Source organism: Bubalus bubalis, chromosome 11, assembly GCF_019923935.1.
Source record: "Bubalus bubalis isolate 160015118507 breed Murrah chromosome 11, NDDB_SH_1, whole genome shotgun sequence".
NCBI classification, from domain to species: domain Eukaryota; kingdom Metazoa; phylum Chordata; class Mammalia; order Artiodactyla; family Bovidae; genus Bubalus; species Bubalus bubalis.
Genome location: NC_059167.1, coordinates 18,151,082 through 18,174,563, shown reverse-complemented (window position 1 = coordinate 18,174,563; position 23,482 = coordinate 18,151,082). Strand labels below are relative to the sequence as shown.

Genomic DNA, 23,482 nt, shown 5'->3' with positions numbered 1-23,482 from the left:
ACCCAGCAAATTTTCTCCTAGTTACATACCCAGAAGAAAAGAGTGTGGATGTTTACCAAAAGGCATGTATGACAATGCTTATAGCACCACTATTTTAATAACTGTAAATTGGAAACAACCCAAATGCCCACCAACAATAGATAAATAAATTACGACATATTCGTACAATGGAACATTAAACAACAATGAGAATGAATGAACTATAATTTCACACAATGTACATGAATGATACAAACATATTGTTGAGCAAAAGAAGCCAAACATAGAGTATATGCAATATTGTTCTATTCATACCAATTTCAAAATCAGGCAACATAATCTATGGTGTTAGACATTAGGATAGAATATACCTTTTGTTGGGGGACAATGACTAGAAGGGGGCTTGAGGAAGTTTAGGGGTTCTGATAATGTTCTCTTCCTAATCTGGGTGCTGGTTACCAGATGTGTCCATTTTGGGTACAGTTATCAATCTGCATACTTATAATTTGTGTACTTTGTATTTCAACAAGACATTCACTAGCCCCCATAAACAGATGCTGTGGGAAGTACAGAGAGGTAAAACTCTGCTCAATGCCATAAAGAAGAATCACACAGGAAGAGGCACTGCAGTTGGTTCTTAATTAAAGCTAGGGCTTAGATGGGAGGTGTGTTGTGAAGGCCATTCCAAAATGGAGGAACTTAGTTAACCAAGAGTCCAGAGGTGTAGTGGTTTTCAAGATAAGTTTGGGAAACAGTTGAGTTGATCAGTTTATCTGGAGTGGAGGGTGACTGATTGAAGAGGTAAGACAGAATAGTTGACTAAGGTCAAATTATGCTGCTGCTGCTACGTCGCTTCAGTCGTGTCCGACTCTGTGCGACCCCATAGACGGCAGCCCACCAGGCTCCCCCATCCCTGGGATTCTCCAGGCAAGAACACTGGAGTGGGTTGCCATTTCCTTCTCCAGTGCATGAAAGTGAAAAGTGAAGGTGAAGTCGCTCGGTCATGTCCGACTCTTTGCGACCACATGGACTGCAGCTTACCAGGCTCCTCCGTCCATGGGATTTTCCAGGCAAGAGTACTGGAGTGGGGTGCCATATGGGCATGCTTCAAATGCCAGAGCTCAGAAATGGGTTTGCCCAGTGAGAGCTGAGGATGTATTTTGGTTTTTGTTCCTTGGTTCTTTTTATTTTTTTCCAATTTATCCTCAATGTTTAATATCTGGGGGAGTAACATGGAAATTCAGATTCTGGCAATACTGGGATTGCATATCTTATTGTGAAAAATGAGTATTTCTTTGTGTTTAATGTACAGACTTTTTCTTGTGTTATAGGGCCTTATTTTTCTGCCTGGTACCTGTAGGTGTTTTTATTTGCAGCTCTTCATTTGGGGAGCTGAATATTTATAATTAGCTAATCAGCTTGGAAATTCTTCTTAGAGGTTTTTTAGATAACTTGAAATATAAAAGATTATTTTGTTATATCATTTTATTATAGCACACTTCACAGCATCCTCAGGTTTACAAAAAAATATTTTCATTTAGAATTTCACAATCTCTTGAGAACGACCAGAAATAATTTTCTATTTCATTTTTAGGTACCCCCGTAATTAAAGAAGATGAGGAAGAAGATAACTAACACTACATTTTCCACTTTGTGTTAACTTATTTAAATGTCATAAGAATAGATAAGTTTTGTATAGTTGTTTATTTTAAAGATTCTGTGTGGGGCAAATGGTTCTTAAACCTCTCATTCCTATCTTTTATTCTCTTAAACCTATTCAGTATCTCTCCCCCACAACAACACCAACCTTATATATTCTAGTTCTCTTTTTAGAAACTACACATTTTCAGTTTTTGTCTTCAGTCCCAGTTACATACTGTGTGGCCCCATCTACTGAAACCTTTATAGACCAGTCATTTTTAATAACAAAAGAAATATGTTGCTTTATTCAGTTTGTTTAGATTTGTTTTAGGCCAGACATTTAAATATATATACTTAACTATTGAATCTGTAGGCCATCTTTCCTGAAGGTCCATCTGTTTATGACTCAGAAGCACAAATATGTCATGCCTTTGGTTCGGGAAGAGTTCCTGTTAGAATTACAGCAGCAGCCCTAGAATCAAGACACCAAAGTCGAATTGGAAAAGTTAGGGTGAGAAAAGGAAAAATTAGAACCTTGGAGGCCTTATAAGCCCATGTTGTATTTACTTATCTTTTGTTCCACAAGTGTGCGCATTGTCAACTGGAATTTACGTTGTGTTGACCTGCATGTCCACTCAAGTCCTGTACACAATCAGCCAGTTGTTCTGTGATCCGGGTCAGTGGTTAAAATGACTGTCATGATCACTCCTTTGACCTGTACTTTGGCCTTATTACACATGTGGACCTAATCTTAGGCACACTTTTTTGGTTTATAGTTCCTTATTTGTTAGATAAGGAAATGTATATAAGCAGTAGTTATATTTGAATTCCTAGCTTAAATGTTGGCCATTCATATTTTTTAAAATTTGCCCTAATAACTTCAGACTGTTGACTGTCACGTTGAAAGAAGTAATTGTTGTAAAGGTAAAGAACTTAAAAGACTGGATTTGGTATCTTTCAATAAGTCAAATTTAGTATTTCAAAGTATATTTTTAGAAATGTTTAAGTTAAACAGCTCTAAAAATAAATTATGTAAATGGTTGTGGAAGGAAAAGATGTTTCATTATGGAATCCTAGGCAAATGGCAATATTTTTAAGGATTGCCTCTTCTGTGAAGGATACTAGGTGATTTAACCTCAGAACTGCAAAGCAATAGCTGGATGCAGAGTTTAGAATTTATCATATAAGAAAAATTTGTTTTTGGAAAATGCAAGATATGGTAGTCAGTAATCCAGATGAAGTCCATAGTAGGCTGTGACTGAGTCACTGATAGATTGCAAAAAAGAAGTTGAGGCCCTCTGCCAAATTGTGCCTGAAGTCCCTCAGCCAGAGATTATTAATGGTTGCTATTAATATTTCCCCATTTACATGTGTAAAACCAGTCAAAGAAACAAAAGTAGTCCTGGCTTTCAGAAGTTTGCAGCTATTTTAGTAGGAACTACATGATTTCTCTGAATCACTCTGATCAAAAGGGACCCACTGCTTTGACAATCAATTCTAAATAAAAATCCAGTACTTTTTTAGCTTCCTTATGCTCTTCCTTAGTTTGATAGGAAGAAATCTTTGCTCTGACTGGCTTATACATTCAGAGCCTTTGAGTATTTTTTTCCAAACCATAGGCAATGAGAATTACCCTTGGTGATACTTAAGGCCCATAAACTAAGAGGGAAGATGATCTTCTTTTCTTGTACTTTGCACTTCATCTAGTAGGTAAGCTTGAAGCCATATTGCTATGCATGGATGTATTTCAAAAGTTACGCTGGAAGTGAATATAATAGGGAATGAATGAATGACTTCATATTGAATTTATTTATAAAATGGCTTACACTGTTGATTGATTTTTTTGAATTCTGTAGTATAGAAACTAATTTTCTGTTTCTCCTTTTTTTAAAAAAAGTTTTAATTGGAGGATAATTGCTTTATCTCCTTGTTTCTTAATGTCTTTTAATCACTGGTAGTTCTCAGAGAAGTGTAAGGTGCTTTTCTGTGTTAATTTCACACACAATTTATAGTTCAGTTTCACTCAACAAATATTTGAATGACTTCTGTGCATCCTTTTCTTAGAATTAGAGCAAGAATTCATGTCATTAGAAAATGAAAGATAAGGTATATGAAGAAGTTCAGAATATTCTTTCAACTAATTCTTTATGTCATCCTTTACTGCTGCAAATTTAGCTGATAGTAAATGCCTTTGGTTTATGCTTCTAGGATTAGATATTTGACCTACTTGAATTGGATTCTGTATTCCTTGCTTAAGGCATAATGCCATTTTAGTGGATCATTCAATTTCTTCTATTCCTGTAGTGATGGAATCAGTGAAAGTGAAAAGTGAAGGTCACAGTTGTGTCTGACTCTTTGTGATCCTGTGGACTGTAGCCCACCAGGCTCCTCTGTCCCTGGAATTCTCCAGGCCAGAATACTGGAGTGGGTAGCTGTTCCCTTCTCCAGGGAATCTTCCTGACCCAGGGATTGAACCAGGGTCTCCTGCATTGCAGGCAGATTCTTTACCAGCTGAGCTACCAGGGAATCAGTACAGTATTTTAATTTTTCACAGCAAATTTTATTATAGCCTACCGAGGAATTCAGCTTTCCTATGCTCCCTAACTCTAAGCTTATATTGTATTACCTAGTCAGGTTTTGAAAGATTTTTGTGTTCTTTGTAAATAGGAGTGTGTTCCTTTAAACCAGAGTTTCTCAACCTGGCACTATTAATATTTTACGCTGGACAGTGTTGCAGGGTATGGCTGGCTGTTCCTTGTAGTATGGGATGTTTAGCAGCATCTCTGGCTTTTACACACTAGATGCCAGTAGAACACTCTCCCATGTTGTGACAACCAAAAGTGTCTACAGACATCGCCATCTGCCCTGTGGGGCATAAGGGTGGGAACAGATTCGCCCCTGGTTAAGAACCAGTGCTTTGTAGAAACATTCCTTTTTCCAAGGTCCATTTATTTTCATTCTGTAGTCATATGCTCGGAGAAGGCAATGGCACCCCACTCCAGTACTCTCGCCTGGAAAATCCCATGGATGAAGGAGCCTGGTGGGCTGCAGTCCATGGGGTCGCTAAGTCGGACACGGCTAAGCGACTTCACTTTCACGCATTGGAGAAGGAAATGGCAACCCACTCCAGTGTTCTTGCCTGGAGAATCCCAGGGACGGGGGAGCCTGGTGGGCTGCTGTCTGTGGGGTCACACAGAATCGGACATGACTGAAGCGACTTAGCAGCAGCAGCAGTCATATGCTACCGGAGTTGTTTCAGAGAAGGTGATATATTTGATAATCATGGATAGAAGGAAATGGTCACTGGTGTTTTCCTTGTAATGCTGTTTTTAATAATTTTCATGTAACATTAGAAACTCAGGGCTGGAAGGCTCAACTTATGTTTTTCAGCAGGGTCTCTACTTTTATTGTTTAGCATTCTTACTTAGGACAATAAGTGTTAACCTACCTCTCCTTACTATGAACAGAATCCAACTTTATGATAGATTTTGCTTTGTCTCTGAAGTTTAACATTTTGAGTATAGAAAATGGATCATCATTCTTTAGGTGTTCATTCTTTATTCATTGTCCAATAATGCACAAATTTTGTAGACTGTAGCAGTCATTAAATATAGAAAAATATTGTATAAAATTGGGTAATTATATATGAAAGTAGCTGGCATAGACACTAACTTTGCATGTGATCAGAAGAATGTCCGGTCAGAATTGCCCAGTAACTTGGCATGGTTACTGGATCTATTCCACAAATAGAGGTGGTATAAGACATGTTAATGTGGTTCCTGTGTAAAGAGAAAATTTGACTTGAATAGACGCTTCTGATACCTCTTACCAGTTGGCCTCAAGTAGAATAAGGAGGAGTAAGAAATGAATCTTAACAGCTAACTTATCCTCAGAGTTGGTGATGTGTAAGTTGAGTTGAAGGTAGTTGTCTATGTGACCCAGAATCTTCCAGCTGGATTTTTCTTAGGACTAAATGGAAAATGCGTAGGGCCTGGAAAGGTTGGATTAAGTGACTAACTTAAAAAAAAGAACTGGGGGGAAGTGTCAAAGCATTGATCATGAGTAGTCTGATTGTCTAAACTGCAATCTGATTGTCTGTTTACAAAGACCTTACATTGTAAATATTGGCAAAGGGAGAAAAATAACTGTTAAATTGGAAGTTATCCTTTAGCAGAAATCAGTTCCTTTGGCATGCATTTTATTTATTTGGCCTGCTTAATATGTCTGTAAATAACTGAATATAAAACAAATTCAGTGCAGCAGAGCTGGTGCTTCTGACACAGCTAACTTGACCATATTCCTTTATCTTCACTTTAGCATGAGTGTTTTTAACTATAAAGTAAGTGCAATAAAAAAAAAAAAAAACTAAGAGTATGTTTTTTTAAAAAATCACTGAACTTTTAGAAATCCCTCATTTACATCTCCATTCCTGCCTTATTATCAACCAGCGACTACAAAGAAAGAAAATGAACAAGTAGACTGAGTCTTACCTTTTTTTAACCTAAGATAAATTTTCACTTGACATTTGGAGGAGTCATAACTGGATTCTAGTTAATTTCCCATATTGGGCCGGTTAGAAGGAACCAGCCAACCAAATTATGATCTAGCAAATTTAACAAGGAGGTGAGGGAGAGGAAGCTATTTTACAGTAGATTTGCACTTTAAAATGAACTGGATGTTGGTGAAAAGTACTCTCAAAGGGCAGATGGGTAAATTCCCAGCCTGCATGTGGATATTAGAGAATTAAAGTTCATCCTTGCTTGTTCTGAGCCCACCGGAGCAGTAGTTCTGTGTCATCAGAATCAGAGTCAGGATTTCCTTATTTCCCTAGTTGGTGTCATCTTCCATGTCTGCTACATGAAGTCATCCCTCTGGGGGATTTATTAAGTAGAATTCTTCTACTCAGAATGGAAACTTTGTGAGTTATCTTTCCTACATCTAGATTTAAAAAATTAATTTAGATGTTGGCTAGATTAAGTTGTGGCTAATGTTACAACGGTGGGATGTTCTTTGCTTTTTTGATCAGCAGGGTACCTGCCTCTGAGGTGCTATTGCCTAGAGGGATCAATATCAAAAGACCAGTGAGTTGGTAGCTGTAGAGAATATACATACAGGCAGCTCCTTCTCCCAGGGTGTCAGTCATGGTCATGAGCATCATTCCAGAATCTTTGGCTTCTAGAACCAACTCCATTCTGAAGAACATTTTAACATGTATTAATACTTTGGTAATAATCTTTTATATGCAGGAATTTTGTAGCATGACTTTATGACTAAACTTATCGTGTTAAATTATTTAGAAATGTTGAGTTTCCGAATGTTATTTTGTGAGACTTGTTTTAAAACAGTAATAAATTGTGTTATTTTATAGAAAATCTATTTGTATCTTTTTTGGTTACTGTCCATTAGTTTTAACTAATATACAGCAATTATGTGAACTCTCAATGATATTCAGTTCCAAAGAAATTCAGTCTTTGGATGAAATTCCACACAGCTTGTGTGTGAGTGAGAGGGAGAAAAAGAAGGGGGGATTGACTCATTTCTTTGTGCTAAAATTATTTTTCAGTAGTTTACTACCAATGATAATCATCTCCTCTCTCAGGTTTGTAAGTCTTACCCAGTTCTCTGGGCACCATTTCAAATGACTTAAGATCCTGGAAGAAGCACTTCCAGAGACAGCAAGTACTACCGCCTTTGGCCATTGCTAGTCCTCTTCTCATCTCCAGAAGTGTACAAGGTTAAGCTTGGCAGATGGGCCCTTGATTTGTTGCCTGAAATGGCCTGGCGTTGGCTAGCTCTTTTCTGATACACGAGAAACAGGAAGAACCCAGCAATAGCAATAATATTACACATTTTCCCAGCACATATTCTGTGCTGTCAAATATAACTCTGGTCACAGAATGGAACTGTATTGCAGTTTCTGCTTCTTTATTCCAGTTCTTTGATTATGAGGATATGTTTCTTGCTGTTGTCCTCCTTTATAAAACAGATTTTGAGCCTATGAAGAGAAAACCTTAATTCAGATCATAAATAACACGTTATTTTCAGTTGTTTTCTAGAATAAAGTGTGAACATCTAGAATTCTGACATTGTTTTCTGCCATATATATGTATTGCATTAGTATGTGTGTATGTATATGTAGATATATGCAATTATTATATATAGTGAGAGAATCCTAAGTGATGACCTTCCCTCCTAAAATGCAATCAACTCTGCAGCCATAAAAAGATATGGTGTATCCCTATATATGGATAAAGTATGTCCATATTGGGTAAAAAACATGAAGAACCTATTACTTCTTTTTGTTATGAGTGTAATATGTGTATATGTGTATGGTGGGAAGAGGGAGTATGTTTATGATGGCATGTTGGTGAGAAGGTGGGAGTGAGTGTGTGAAGACAGGATTGTGAGAGGTGAGGAGAGTGTGTACCAGTGCCAAGCCTGTGGGAGTGGAGGAGGAAGTTATGAGTGGGGAAGAGGGGGAATGCAGACATGCTTGTGGAGGTAAGTTAAGGTCTGCAAATGTGTTGTGGGGGTCAAAGATGTGTGTGTTGAGAGAAGAAAGGAAGATGGAGGAACAGACATGGTAAGTGACATGAATGAGTGTACAGAAAAATATACCCATATAAAAATATACCATATACCAATTATCAGCCTTTATAAATGTTTACCTTGTGATCATTACACAGACCAGCTATAAATTTAAAGCCTTGTTACTATGGGAAAACTCCACTGAACTCTTATGTTCATTTAATCACTTCTGGATTTACTAGAATTTCAAAAGATGGAAAACTTCAGTCACTGCATCTCTGGAACCAAATAAACATGTTTTAAGTTGTATTTCTCTTTTTATATCCTCTTGATATAAGTGACTGCTGTGATACTGAACCGTCAATTTTATACAAGTATGATGAGTTATTATTCCTGCAGTGAAACAGTTTTAGCTGAAAAAAAATTTACAAGGGAGGCAGGGAGTGGGGGGTGTGGGGGGTGCGGGGGAAGCATTGCTAGATAACCTCCTGAACTCCATTTCAGGATTTTCTAACATTTTATAGTAAGTTAATATTTAGTTATGTCTATTTTGCCTTCAAACACTTGTCTGGTAGAAAACATGCAAAGATTGAATATATTGAAAGGTACTGCAACTTCAAATTACATAGTATGATATAAAGCTTAAAAGAACTGAGGTTTGGGGTTTTTTTCAGTGACATGGTGAAGTCTTCCTAAGAAGATCATAGAGCTTAATTACACTGAAATTTTTCATACATGTCAGAAAAACAAGACAACAGAATTTAAAAAATATTTTTATTAATAAACATGTATTTGATAACTTCAAACTTAGAACCAGCATGAACAAGGTAAACTACTCTTCAATGATAAAGATTTGAAATGGGGGAATAGATACTGAGCTGGTTCATATTAACCTCCCTGTTCTAGTCCTGTCTTGTTCAGTGAAGACTTGATACACAACTCTGTAAGTGCAGTATTTCTAACACCTCCTTTTGCAGCCTCAGAACACGTCTCAGTTAAACTGATCTAGATGTTTAAAGATGAAAAATGAGAAATTTGCACTGTAAAGTTGAATAATATCTAATTCACATTTCTTTCCATTAATATAAATCAGGAACAATTTACAGTAAACACAAAAACTACTCACAAGAGTAGTAATAACAACAGTTCACATTTTTACTCAACACTTCTTGTGTGAGCCAGGCCATGCACTAAACTTCTGAACATGCAATTTCATATTCAGTTACCTCTGGGAAGTGTCACGAGTTCCCATGGTTGTCACAACTGACAATGATGCCATGATGACAGCTTGCAGCACTGACAACTTGCACTGTCCAAGCCTTTCCCTGGCACTGTGGCTGACATGACTCACTTGTACTGCAGCCGCTCTGGTGCTCGCTTGCAAGGTTTTACCAATGTTAACGTGAATATGCAGGCCTGACTTACCCCAGAAAAACCACACTAAGTCTTTACCACTAGGTGACATACCTGCAGGACAGCACAGAGACACGAAAAGCAGCTGTGATCTAGGTCTGCACTAAAGTCCGTTTTCTCGAGACTCAGAAGTGCCCCTCCAGGCCTAACTGCAAGAGGGCGGCTTCAGCCGCCTCCTCCTCTTCCTTGGCCTCCTCCTCACGGATCTGCACAAGCAACTGGAAGAGGTTAGGGGCTGGCCCTTCCGCAGCCCCGGTCAGCCACAGCTGCCTTCGGATGGCCCCGCTGTGGTTGGCCCCCGCAATGACTTGTTCCAGGCGAGCTTGGTTCACGTTCTCTTTATCTATGGCTCCCTTCTCCACCACCTTCTGCAGCAGGGGCTCCAGACGAATGACATAAGCAGATAATTTTTCTCCCGGGTTCTGGTAAGTGTTCAGAAATCTGACCTGCACATCCCTGGAGCTCTCCACGCTTCCAAACACCTGCTCAAGCGCCTTCAGGCATTCGGCGGTGGTAATATCTGGGTTGTTGGTCTTGAGGATGCGGATGACATCAGCGGCAGGGCCTCGAAGACTCTCCATCAACCGCCGCCTCTTTTCTATATCAGACACCTGCCACTCCTCAATGACCTCATTAGCGTGCTCCAGCCAGGGCTCAAATGTCTCCTCCCCAGGCCCCGGGATGTCCCTCCCCGAGAACAACGTCAGCTTCTTGTACCATATGGACTCTATAAGAGGCTTAATAACATTATCCAAAATATAGTTTAGCATCTCTGCTGGCATATCTGGGCCTGGGGCTGGAGAGGGGTACTCAAACCCAAGGACACGGGCAACATCTTGCACAGTCCATCCCTCTCGGGCTAGGAAGAGATGCAACCTTTCTAGAAATTCAGCGTCGGAAGTCGGAGGCTTAAAGACTACTTTCCAGACCCCTCCTTTACCCGGCATCTCCCTGGGGATGGCAGCGTAATCCACAGTGCCAGTGAGCTCTAACAAGGCTGCTTTGGCATTCTCTTCCCTCCAGAACATTCTCCCAAGCACTCGATAGTGCACCTGGGGCATTGCAGCCTGGAGGGTCTCTTCGATTTCAGCCTCATCGCAGTTCACCGGGATCCCCCAGACCAGCAGGGCTCTCTGAGAATTCACATCCATCCCTCTACACCAGTCTTCCAACAGTGTCATCGCCATTTTCCCCAACTATCAAGGGCCCCTGATAGTTGGGTTATCAGGTGGTTAGATACGAGTTAAGACTGTGGCTCCCTGTGCTAAAGGACTTAGGACGACAGCGGACACTCTCCTGCAATTTGCCCGAGGAGTCAAGCTTCACGCAATCACAATTAACCAACGACACCAGAGTCCGGCTCTCGTCCTTTCACTGCCCCCACCAACGTCCGTCCTCCACGTCCTCGGAGCGAAACTTGGGGGATGCTCAGTCACGCGCCCAACGCCATCTTGTGTCTCCGATCGGCGTCCGCGGGCCCGGTCCCGCACCTGCAGGCAGGATGTCGCGTCTCCAAGCAGAGGCCCGTAGGGAAGGCAGGCGGAGATGGCAGGAGACGTCGCGCTCTGAAGAGGTCGCCGGCGTGTGATCCCCAGGCGTGGTCGCCCGTTCTCCGCAGCCCAGGCGCCGGCCACTCGCTGCTGCCCCACCTGGCATCAACCCGGCTTCCGCGGTCAGAGCTCGGCCTTCAGGCGCGCGAGGAGCCGCACTTCTGCAGACTGCGAACTGTGCCGCCCCTGCAGGGGGAGACTGTCCAGAGGTCGCCGCGAGGCCAGCCCAAGAGCGGCTTCTTCACTGGCTCAGGTACACCCCTCTGGGCGGCGACGACAGTCGGATACCCTGAGCACCAGCAGCCGAGGCGCGGGAAGGAGGCGGAAGCGAGGCTAGAGGCGGCGCCGGCGAAGGCAGGGCGCAGCGGCTGCGCGTGGGCTGCGGTAAGGTGACCCGGAACGGAGTAGAGAGGCTGCCGGCCTGACTGACCCGCAGCCAGCCCAGGCGTTACTGCGGCAGCGAGGGGCGGGGCCGGCCGGCGAGTGGCTTTCGCCCCGCCCCCGCATCCGAAGCCTGCGCGAGCGTAGCCAAGGCAACGGCGGCCTGGATGACTCCAGACCCTGACGCTCCGGCTGCCTGCGGTTGCCATGGTGCCAGCAAGGGACTCGCGGAGCGTTCTCTGATGGCGCATTTCCTTTTTCACACTTTCCAGATTTTTTTTTTCCTTTTTAAGCAAAGCACTGTGTTTAAAAGTTTAATATAATGCTGGAGTGCATTGAAGATTATATGAGTGTGTCAAGGAAGACTTAACTCACGTCGCTCCTTCAACCAGTCCAGTTCAGTCGCTCAGTCATGTCCGACTCTTTGCGACCCCATGGACTGCAGCACGCCAGGTCTCCTTGTCCATCACTAACTCCCGGAGTTTGCTGTTCAGAAACAGATGCGGTACCAGCCGATCGATCGCACTGTGCCCCCTCCGCGAACTTCATCCCAATAAGACGAAAACGCTGGAAGTGTGCAGTGTTTTCCTGTTAGACACTGAGTTGAGCCTTTTTCTTCTAAAATTTTCTAAGATCTAGATCTATTAAGTAACCTTTGTAGCCAAGCAAACGCTAGTGTGTTATTTCCCCTGTCCTGGCATCATGGACAATGGACTGATAAAACAGAATGCTTATGGTTCAAAAATTTCAAGTAATCCCTTGCAAGCAAACCAAGGCCGATTTACGTCAATCCCAGATGGTTGAAAATCTCCCCTAAAGGACAAAGCATTCAACTATGAATTTTTAAAACCTTATTTAATAAAAGGTTTGAAGATACAGAAGAACATTCAAAAGTAAATAAGTTACATAGGTACATTACAATCACATCAGCAAGATTTTCTTTAGTGTGTTAATTTTTTTTTTATAAAAAGCACACAAAAAATAAAATCTTCAGTCTGGTCTATCACAACTGTACAGCAAGAGGTAATATTTATATATATGTACACTATTTTAATATGTAACAGTCTTTTTAAAAAAGGGTGCCACAGGCAGCAAACACACAGAAGGCAGTGTCTGATTTTTTTTTTTTTCAAAATAAAAGGAATATACTTATTTATATGCTATTAAAATATTTGTACAATAATTACAGACTGTCAAGGCTGTTCCTGTGCTCTGTCCCCTCCAACAAGGCCTTCGACTGAGAGACAAATGAGGAAAAGGTGAAACAGCTGCAAATTGTTAGAGGCAAATATTAACACAGCAAAAATATGGGGAGGACATACAATTGTTTTATAAAAATATGCATACTTCCTGTAAACCTAAGAAGTTAGGCTTGCCAGTCTGGTAATAAATACCATCCAAGAAAAGTGAGCCTCAATAAAAACATTTAAATAGCTGAGGCTTGAATATGCGTTGTATTCCTCCTTCATCTTAACATCTGGCACGTGAGAAGAGGTTAGGTCACTGAGGCAGTTAAATATATGGGATCCCTTTAGACATAAGCAGCACACGACCTCTGTGCCAGGGTGGAAGTGGGCAGCAGAAAGGATGGGTGTGTACCTTAGCTGTGAGGGGGGTGGCTGAAGGCATGGAGGACAGTGCCGAAGCACTGTCTCCGTGGGTGGGTAAGAGACCTCAGAGATGGTCTAGAACACAGGCACTAGGTTAGTTTCATGCCCTTAGCTGAGTGTAGGTGGAGGCTGAGAGATGGATATGTGAGATGGTGTGGGGAGAACCTTATAAAGCTAAAGGTGTTTATTGTTTAACTTCTTAAAGCAAAGAGTTTTGAGTAGAAGAAAAAAAAAAATACAAGCCGAACATGTTCACAGGCAGAAAGCACCATAAAGGATATACCTATGCCAGCTTCTGTGGCTGCACCTACTTTATGGCAGGTCATGTGCCACAACTTCATCTGTTCGCTAAACATTTCACCTTTTACACTGCGTTCTAGATATAAATTCATTCTGGAACATAAACCCTTCTAAAATACGATGTTGGGTGGGGTTAATACGGAGAGGTACCATCTTGATTTTCTCCATCTATATTCACCTGCTCTTGTCTCTGTGAGCTTAGAAGAGGAAAATCACTCTAGACAAAGGAGGTTTCTGTTACCACATGTCCAAAAAGTGGCCTGAAACTAAATGCGGTTTAAATAGAAAAAAACCTTGGGGAACGTAAGTAGCACTTTGGGGCAAAGCTGCGAAGGCACTCATATTACACGTGATTTAGAAAAGAGCCTAAACTTGCTACCTTCCTGTTTTGGGAGGGTATAGGAGATTTTTGCAATCTTGGGCTATTGAGCATGTAGAAACCTATGGAAGAAACTCACTGGGAAGTTAGAGGTCTAGGTAGTCATCAGGAGTTGAGGAAGGAGGAGAATTTTGTTACTCCCAGAGCTGGGCTCCTGTATAACCATATTAATACAGAAATGAATGCAAAACAAAAAAAAAACCCAAACCTGATAGTGCATAGTTTAGAACAAAACTCCCCACTCCCAGCTACCAATATGATGCCTTTAGGCTATCTCAGAAGAATAGCAGAATGAATACTTTTTGGCTCCTTCTTAACATGTAGACTTGTCATATACTTGCATTCACTTGGAACTTCTTTTTACACAACTAAAGTTGAATAGAAAGATCAGAGAAATAACTCAGCCCTCCTATGGGGCTGGCAAGTGAAGGGGCCTCCTGAATCTTCTAGCCCTTTCACTTCAGTGACTCCATGCCAAATATGGCTTATTCAAGCCAGAAACAAAACCAGAATTCTGGCTTCCAGCCAATCCCCTCAGGCAACTTGAATGTTCAGCAGGGAGAAGCGGTAGCAATAAGAACTGCGTTTGATCTCCCTTCACCCTGCTAGCCTGTGGTTTGGTGACACCTTCCACCTGCTTTCAGTGCTACTATCATTCCTGTTGGCAAAACTTCCAGAGCAATGGGGCAAGGGATTTTAAGGGTCTTGGAAATACGAGGTTGGGGGAGGGGGTGGGGGTGCCAAGAAGGTGCCTTGTTTTGGGATAAATGCACTTGGGCCTCTGGAAAGAAGGAAGCCCCTGGTCCCTGAGAGGATGTTAAAAATTAAATATTAAGAATAAATAAATAGCTCCCAAATGACACAAGTCAAGGAATGAAGGCTCCTGTCCAATCTGGCTAGGAGACCTCCCCCTCCCAGGGAAGGATCCAGAAATCTCCAGCATGCACAACTGAGGGCTGAGCTGTGGATATCAGCTAGACCAGGTACGGTGGGGTTAAGGTGGCAGCTGCCAAGGGCAGAACAAAGGCAAGCAGGAAACTTGCACCAAGGAGGAGCAGGCTAGGCTTAGGCTAAGCTCCCTTATCAGCCTCCAGGGCCTAAAGGTATTTGGCAAAATGGTGGGAAACCAGAAAAGCCAAGGCCTGTCAGAAGCTCCCTCAGGCCTAGCCCTGGAGCAACTCTGCAAATTCCATCCTGTGCAGTCCCTTCCCTTCAGCAGGCTGAGAGCATGCAAGGAGCACTGGCTCCTTCCCCGAACATCCGAGAAAACCTTCCCGCCCCGGCAGGCTGACCAGGAATGGGTACCAGTCCTGGTCTCTCTCCCTGCCGCCCTCCCCGTTCTGGCAGCCTCCCTCCTGGGGAGGAGGTGGCCCCTCTAAGGACACAAGTTACTGGAGCAGCCAGGCTGAGCTCCCTCTCGGAGATAGCCACCACACTCCTTCCCAGGGAATCCCTTTCTGGGACTTCGGGCAGGGAGGGCCTGGGCAGGTCCCCTGGGGCGGGGGAGGTGAATGCTGCCAAGGGGGTGCACTTGTGCTTTGCTCTCCATGGTGACCGAGGGGAGCAGGGGGAACAAAGACGGAAGCGGCTGCGTGCTGAGATTGTGGCGCTGGGGCCCCTCCCCAGGGGTAGCCCGGGCGAGCAGGGACTCTCTTAGTTCCTGGAAAGCGGGGAGGAAAACTTCCGACAGACCAAATGCAAGAGAACTGGATCCTACAGCCCTTTACACTGCTCCTGGGACCTTTATAAATAAAAAGGGCCGTTTATTGAATTGTCGTATTCGTTTTGCAGAGACAAGTCCGCGCCATCTCTCCCTCCGCAGGCTCCGGAGCTCCAGGCCTCAGCCTCTCTCGCCTGCACCGCTCTCCTCCCGCAGAGCCGGCTGGTGCGGGGAGGCGGTCGCAGTGGCTGCAGCGGCCGCGGCCTCTTTCTCCTTCTGCCTCAGGGCAGCTGCCTTCTTCTCCTGCTCCGCGTGGCTCTTCATGTGGGCGCTGCGACTCTTCACCTTGAAAAACACCCTGTAGCCGAACAGGAGGGGCTCCAGTCAGGTCTGTCTCCCCTGCTGGGACCACGGGGCTAGAGCACTTGCACGTGTGTGTTTGAGTGTGTATGTGTGTGTGTGTGTGTGTCTGAGTCTGCAGTTGGGGCTCCCCGGCCCTTCTGGCTTGCCAGGAGCCACGTGGCCTAGCCCCACCCTCCAACAAAGGCTCCCGATTCAGTGCCATCATTCCTCTTCTAAAACCTGCCAAGGGACGTCACTGCCCTGGAAACCCCCTGAGCCAATCAGGAGACGAGGCGCAAGCTGTGACTCCTCCTACTTCTCCCTAGGAATGGCCGCCCACCCCTCCCCCAACCTCAGCCACCCTGCCAGGTTCCGGTGGAGATTGGGCCTGCTGTCTTACCTGCCGCATTTTTTACAAGGGAAAGTGTTCTCCTGATTCTGGGTCTTATTAAAAGTCTCTGTTTTTTTCTTCTTCTCTGAAAAAGGTAGTGCCCTTCGTGACTTTCCTGGCCCCTCCCTTGGCTTCTCTGAGGCCTGGCCACCCGCAGATCCAGGGGCGTTGGACTCGTGGCTTCGGAGGATGAGGATGTCATTGGCCTGGAGAGGGTCAAACGAGGAGAGGTGAGAGATTTAGGGAAATGAGAATCCCAAATTCTGGAACATCAGCAAACAGCAGGCTTGTAAAGATCACGCACTCCTGCCCAATGGCCCCCTAGCATCCTCTTGAATCCTTCCAATGACAAGGCACTCAGTGCCTTTTTGGAAGCCCAATCCATCTTTGACCAGCTCCGTTTTTACAAATTGCTGGTACAGTAATTTGGTGGGACAGCCCTAGCTCTATAAGATAGGACTTCTTGCTTAATGACATGGCTTCACGTTTTCAGTATTTCGTCTGTGACATTATTCCATAAATGATCTTCACATCTATGTAACATGCCAGGTCACTCAGAGGGTATAGAGGGGACAGAAGGCCCTGCCACCAGAGAACTCAGTCTGAAGGGACAGACACACAGGCAGCTAGCTCATGACAATAGGGGCCACCATGGGAAATGCCAAGCAGGTAACACAGAGCACAGGACTCCTGCTGTAGACCTGGAGAGGTGCTGCTCAGGGTATGTGAACCATGGACCTTGGGATATGGGAGACCCAGATGGCCATGAGAAGTCACACGTGCGTGCACTGGATCAAACCCCATAGAAAAGCATTCATAAAAGTTCAGCAGAACTCAGTGGAGTGTGTATATAAAGAACAGCTCTTAGAGGAGTGCTACTGAGGCTCAGAAGGGAGCAAACCACTGTGTCTACAGTTTGGGAGCAGGGTTTCCTGCAAGTGTGTAAGTATACAATACAAGTTAAACTAACAAAGACTCTCATACTAGTTTGCCAGCAGAGCCTTCCCAGGGGTCTGTCTCTTGTGGGGCCCTCTCTCTGTCTTTTGTGGGCCCAGGACAGCTCTGGCCAGTGTGTCTTGCTTCTGAGCCTGTGATGTTGTGGACAAAACACTGTACTAAAGTCACTTAGCATCTCTGAACCCAGTTTCCTCCATCTGCAAGGTGGGCGTCAACACTGTATGGGGTTATTATGAGGAATGAATGAGATGATAAACAGGAAAGCACTTTGCAGACATGAATGAGGCACCATTATTGTTATTCCCGTTGTCTCAGCTCCATTTCAGACACTTTTGTCAAGGACGCAGCTCTCTTAGGGGGAGCCCTGTTTGAACTATAAGTCAGGAGTGCTTCCCAACCCTCCCACACACCTTCTGGATTTTCACAGTCTCTTTCCTCTGTGTCTCAGATACAGAAGCAGAATAGTGTAAAATTAGTAGCAGATTCTGGAGTCAGGCTGCCTACTGGCTATCTTATCTTGGGCCTCAATCTCCTCATCTGTAAAATGGGAATGATGACAGTACCTACTACCTGGGTTTATGAGGATTAAACGAGTTAACAGCGTAAAATATTTAGTGCACTTCCTGCCACGATGATGACAATCATCGTCATGTTCCTGTTCTGCCCTCCCTCCCACACCCCCAGGCCCAGCTCCAGCCATCCTCCTTGGTCCTGGGCTCCCCCAGGGAAGGCCACACTTACCGACTCATTGGCCTGTAGTGTCTGTGTGGCTTTGACAGCTGCTGCCCGCCGGCTTCGCTCTCGCCCCTCTTCCTGCTCCCCCTTGTCCTGGGTCTCTGGCATCTCCTCCTCCCCCTCCTTTCTGGTCTCTTTTTCTTCCTTCTTGGGCTCTAGCCTCTCTTCATTTGGGGACTCTCTTCTGGGAGGAGGCACCCTTGGGAACTTCTGGGAAGTCTATGGGGGACGAGAACAGGGCAGTGAGCCCACAGTGCGGTCACACAGTCATATACACTAATTCTGATCCAGCAAGGGGCTCACCAGCCGCAGCTAATCCTGCCTGCCTTGCTTGGCCCAACACAGCCTCCTGTGCTATGACCTTGCACCCTTCCACAACTAGTCTGCCTGTAAGAGGAGAGGCTTGAGGGCCATGGAGCCCTCAGAATGAGACCAAGCACTTGAGGTGGGGCTGGGGCATGGAGGAAACCTGCCCGTCCCACCCCACAGGCCACCTGTCTTCTTGGGTATATCCAAGAGGGATTCTTGGGGTAGGGTGGCCTGGTGGGGCCAGGCGCCACTTTGAGCTCCATTCTAAACTATCTTTGTAATGTTTTCTATCTCTCTACCCTCTTCCCATCTGCAAAAATGGGAACTAAATCACTCCCTGTCTTAAAGCAGCATGTCACTAAGTGTGGACTTATGACCCCAAGATGATATTAGGTGGATGCATGGACACAGGATTAAATAACATTCTCTTTTTACAGAATTGAATAACATTCTCTTTTCAGTTCTCTTTCAACCCTGATTATGTCAAGGACAAAGCCTCAAAATGGCGTTAATGTGTCTTTTATACTTCTTTAGACTTAACAAGGAGAGGTCAGCCCTCATCTCAGAGGTTTGGCAGGTGGTAATACCTGGCTAGAATTTCATAACATTGTTTGGTTTTCATATATATAAATATTTTTACCAGTACCTTCTGTGACAAAGAGCACTGGTTTTCTATTTATGGTTGTGATATAAAGCTTCCCTTTAGAGTTGATTTAAAGAAAAATAAGTACTAGCACAAATGGTGTGTGGACATGACAAAAGTGTTAATGGTGACATGTGGCAGGATGCAGATAGAGCAGAATTCATACAGGCGACACAGAATGATTCAAGTTGAGGAAACGGTGTCAGAGGTCTGTTAAGACAGGACAAGAAACTGATGCTGGTATGAACAGTGGGAAATATCCCCAATGTTCTGCATCAACACAGTGTATCATTACAACGACACTGGCAGGTGGAGAGGGCAACCCAAAGGTCCAGGGCCAGCGCCTAGGACGTCAACTCCCTGGGCTGTCAGGGGCACTGCCTTCCTCTCTCTCCCCTCCAGGGAGTCCTGGAGAGCTTGGGCTCAGGCTCCCAGCTCAGCCTAAGCAGCTGAAGCTGGGAAGGGAGTCACCTTAATATCCACTTCAACCTCTTCCTGGGCCGACTTTTCATCACTCGTATCCACATCCCCGAATGTTAGCGTCCCATTGCGGCCGATCTTCACCTGCTTCTTGTAGGTGTAGTAGAACTCCACGCACTGGGCCACGGTCTTGGTCTGGATCTGGTTTGAAGCCAAAACTGAGGTCAGAACTCCTGGCTCAGCTCACCTGCCCAGTGGCACTGCAGCCTTTCTCATTCCTGCATGGCCCCCCTTAACTTTAGTGAACACTAAATCCAGTAAACCCAGGAAATACGAGCATGTCTCCAATGTCTGCTGTGCACAAACCACTGACCAAGTCAATTAACCAACACTTTACCATTTTTTTTTACATAAAGCTAAAAAAGGACAACCTGGAGCCACTGGGGAGATTTGAATACGGATGACGTATTAGAGAGTAGTATTATGTCAGTTTAAATTTCTTGGGTGTGATAATGGTACTTTGGTTTTGCAGGAGAATACGTTTCAAGAAATATTTAGGTCAAATGTCATGCTGTAATTTTTAATGATCAGTTAAAACAGAGAACACATGTGTATGTGAGTTTATCTATGAACACAGAGAGAGAGCAAGTGTGGCGAAGGTTAACAACTGGTAAATCTGACATATATGGCTGGTCATCATACTGTTCTTTCCATTTTTCTGTAAGCTTGAGATTTTTCAAAATGTAAAGTTAAAGGGGAAAAAGTCTGGGCACCATTCACATTCAAAGCCAGGCTAGGCCCAGTAACAGGGCCTCTCTAATTAATCCAGGCTTAGGGTTTCATTCTTCTTCAGGGAGCAGTGAGAACAGAACCGTCAAACTCCCTGATGTGGGGGAGGAACTCGGGGAGGAACTCAGGGGAGACTGACACGAAAGCCCTGGAAAACCTGCAGAGGAAGCAGGAGGTTAAGTCTTGTTCTAACTCTGCCACTGAATGGCTATGTGGCCTGAGGCAAGTCTCTTGGCAGGTAGTGAGTGGGGTGAGACCAAATGATCCTCCCAAGCTCTGAAACCCTAGCCCTCCCATTTCACAAATCCCTTCGGCCACTGGGTTTGGTTTCTGGACTACTTCCCTCACCCCCGCTGCCCAGAGCAGAGTGTTTTCTCTGAGTCTCCCCTTTCTCCCCAGGCTTTCAGACAGCTCAGCCAGTTTCTGGGCTACACTGGGAACTGGGGGGTTCTACCCACAGAGCCCAAGGGGTCAGTGAGGGCCCTTTGTGCATAAGCAGGGAAAAGACATGACTCATCTCCCAGGAATAGGCAAGTCACAGATTCATTAATTAGATCCTGTTTACACTTTTACTACCAATTCCCTCTGATCATCTGTTTGCCTGCCTAATGGTCTGTTCTGTTCATTAAGGCATTAGGGGCGCCTCAGCCAGCTTCCCAGGCATGCACTTCCCAGCAATACTGCCCAGGCAGGGAGCCCAGCAGATGACTGTCCTCGCAACAGGGCCCTTGGAGGAGAACTCGTCAGCACTTGGTCCAGGCCCCAGGGCGTCCCTGGCACAACCTACAATCCCAGGAGGAAAAGCATACTCTGGGAAGCTGTCTTCCCTCAGCTGTCTCAGGCTTTGTGACATAGAGCTGGTGGGAAGGCGCAAGTCCTCTGATTAGCAGAACACTCTCCCCAAGAACACAGGGCCGGGAGGACAAGAGAAATCTAGGAAAATTAGGCCTGGGTCTCCTCTACTCCGTCAGCTGAGTTCCTAGAAGGAAGCCCCAGGCTGCCCCAGCCTGACAGGAAGTGGGCAGAGGCCCCCAGTCTCTTGTAGCTCTCAGTGCCCCTGCTCTCAGGGTGACCTCTCCTCCCACATACTAACTGCGGCCTTTGAAGTACTCCAGCGCCTCGGGACGGCTCTCCTCTGCCTGCAACCCTCCTCCTCTTCCTCTTTCCCCTTAGGCAAGTCACTATTTTAAGTTCGGTGCTACTGGGTCTGGTGCCCACTCAGGCCACTCTGGAGTGAGACTTCAGGGTGTGGCTACACTACCCTAAGATGAGGGAAGGGGCTTAGAACCAAGGGGGGAAAAGGCCTGATCATATCCCTTCTTGTTTTGTTTAGAAAAATGTCTCTGAAGCTATTAAGTGGCATTGACCTAACTGTTTTTTAAGAGGGCTTGGGAAGTAATTGCAGGCTGCTCCTCCCCCAACAGATGGTGGTGGTGGTTTAGTCACTAAATCGTGTCCGACTCTGTGACCCCATGGACTGTAGCCTGCCAAGCTCCTCTGTCCATGGGGATTCTCCAGGCAAGAATACTGAAGTGGGTTGCCATTTCCTTCTCCAGGGGATCTTCCCACCCAGGGATCAAACCCTGGCCTCCTGCACTGCAGGCAGATTCTTTAGCAGAGGGAGCCCCCAAATCCTGCAGGGGCTCCTGCCCTTCTCTTGCCCCTGAAACAGAGCCCCAGCTCACCAGTTTCTGCACAAGAAAGAAGTCCTTCTTGTAGATGGCAATGCCCTTGTTGAATAGCTTCCTCTCAGCCATCTTCCACTGGTCGGAGCCTGCAGGGCAAGGAGGGAGCCGCGTTAGGAGGGCGGGATGGGCCTGGGAGCACTGCGGGGCACTGTTCTGAGCAGCCGGAAAGCGTGAGGTCGTCCACCCACCGTCTCTGCAGGCACTCAGAGCTGGCTGCCTGTCCTGCTTCTGCCACTTCCCAGCCATGCTGCTTAGCCTCTGAGCCGCACTTTCCCCACTTGTGAAAGTGTGAAATGGGATCTAATAATAGAAATCACCTAACAGCCAGTCTGTGGTGCAGACTGAGTAAAACCATGCATGCAGAAGCTTCTAGGTGCTCTGCCTGGCATAAACGGGATGCACCAGCAGACGGGGCTCGATACCAGCGGCTACTATTGGTTATGCCACTTGGTTAATGTCCTTCTAAAAGCACAGTGCCCAGTATAAGACATGGCAGTCCCCGGGCTCCTGCTTCTGATACCCACACCTCCTGGGCTTTTTTGCCCAAATGGGCTCCCACATGCTCAAGCCCTTCTCCCTTCCCCTGCAGGGCACAGAAGTCCCTTGAGAGCCACTCCGGCTCTGGGGTTCCCTCACACTGGATCTTGGCTTATCTGCGCCCCCACCTCTCCACCCCCGCTCCACCCCGGGTTGTGACTCAGCACTGAGCCCCACTGATGCTGGAGACCCCTGGAGGCCCCCGGCCCACCCCACCAACCCACCTGTGTAGTGATAAGTTGCCAGCGGGTGGTTATGGGGCCGCAGGGGCTTCTTCAGTAGCAGCTTATTCAGCGTTTCCTGAAAGGGAAGTGAGGAAAATGTTAGGGCCCTGACAGGTTCTCAGTGGCCAAAATCCAGGACTCTCTGAGTAGGGTGATTACTTAACTCTTAACTGCGAAGGGGCAAGAGGTCTGGCAGGAGGGCAAGGTCCCTGGGGTTGGGTCACTTGGGGTGTCTCAAGAAAGAACACCTGGTCCCCAAGGGAGGCACAGATGGAGAAGGTCCTCAGTGGACAGCCCTGTCTGAGGGGTGGGGGACCCACTACCCAGAGACTGGAGTGGACCCTGCACAGTGAAGTCTCGAGTCCAGGACCAGGGCTCCCTTGGGCCGACCCCCTACCATCCCCACCTTGGTCAGACCCTCCCGCCTGCCTCCAATCAGCTCGCTGACAGGCCTGGCTCCTGGACCAGAGATACGGCTCCCTGCCAGCCTCCCCAAGGGGCCCTCCTCCACCGGGGGGCAGGGTCTCACCAGGATGTCTCCCCTGGACTCGTGCAGACAGTGCAGGGCCAGCTCCTGGTTGGTGCCGGCTCCAGGGAAAATGCTGGAGCAGGCAGCTGTCAGCAGGTCTTCCACTGGGGGAGGGAGGAGAGAAAAGCACTTGTAGAGCTGAGCAGGGCCGGGTGGGGTTGGGGCCTACCCCACCCATGGCCCAATAGCAGGCCCTTGCCTGCTGGCTCGTGCCTGCTCACCTTGCCTCTGCTTCTCCCGGCTGCTTTCCAGGACTTCCCATGGCTGCCACACCAAGTCAGCCTTGTGGGGGTCTGCAGCAGCCAGGGCACGGTCCCTCATCGAGGGGATTTCCGCTTGGAACCGGGAGCCCACATTGATCCGTCTGCAGGGGTAGAAAGGACAGGGAGTGAGGTCTCACTGTGTGGGGATGGGGAACCTGACTTTCTCCCTGGGGAATGGCGAAGGGGTCGGGGGTGGGGAGTGGCTGAGCACAGC

At 46.0% G+C, this 23,482-nt stretch overlaps 3 protein-coding genes across 6 annotated transcripts in view; 1 reads left to right on the top strand and 2 right to left on the bottom strand.

Annotated features, from left to right (window-relative positions):
- DNAL1 (dynein axonemal light chain 1) overlaps positions 1–3,650 on the top strand; it is a 37,209-nt gene extending 33,559 nt beyond the window's left edge. The window contains exon 8 of the mRNA XM_006046571.3: positions 1,574–3,650. Within this exon, the coding sequence (XP_006046633.1) occupies positions 1,574–1,614 (41 nt within the window). The 3' untranslated portion in view covers positions 1,615–3,650. The remainder of the gene's footprint in view (positions 1–1,573) is intronic.
- A 5,258-nt stretch (positions 3,651–8,908) lies between these two features.
- Positions 8,909–11,553, bottom strand: PNMA1 (PNMA family member 1). The gene has a single exon (XM_006046572.3). It carries the CDS (start codon positions 10,746–10,748, stop codon positions 9,687–9,689), a length of 1,062 nt encoding a protein of 353 aa, XP_006046634.1. The 5' UTR covers positions 10,749–11,553; the 3' UTR covers positions 8,909–9,686.
- A 777-nt stretch (positions 11,554–12,330) lies between these two features.
- The window catches only part of MIDEAS (mitotic deacetylase associated SANT domain protein), a 72,588-nt gene continuing 61,436 nt past the window's right edge, over positions 12,331–23,482 (bottom strand). For 3 of the 4 annotated variants that reach the window (XM_006046575.4, XM_006046574.4, XM_044924748.2), the window contains exons 6-13: positions 23,227–23,369; positions 23,006–23,109; positions 22,477–22,552; positions 21,713–21,801; positions 19,290–19,439; positions 17,873–18,085; positions 16,184–16,380; positions 12,331–15,799 (exon numbers count right to left, since the gene is read on the bottom strand). In XM_006046575.4, coding sequence (XP_006046637.1) covers positions 15,622–15,799; positions 16,184–16,380; positions 17,873–18,085; positions 19,290–19,439; positions 21,713–21,801; positions 22,477–22,552; positions 23,006–23,109; positions 23,227–23,369 — 1,150 coding nt within the window. In that variant the 3' untranslated portion in view covers positions 12,331–15,621. The remainder of the gene's footprint in view (positions 15,800–16,183; positions 16,381–17,872; positions 18,086–19,289; positions 19,440–21,712; positions 21,802–22,476; positions 22,553–23,005; positions 23,110–23,226; positions 23,370–23,482) is intronic. The other variant, XM_006046578.4, reaches the window with a different exon arrangement.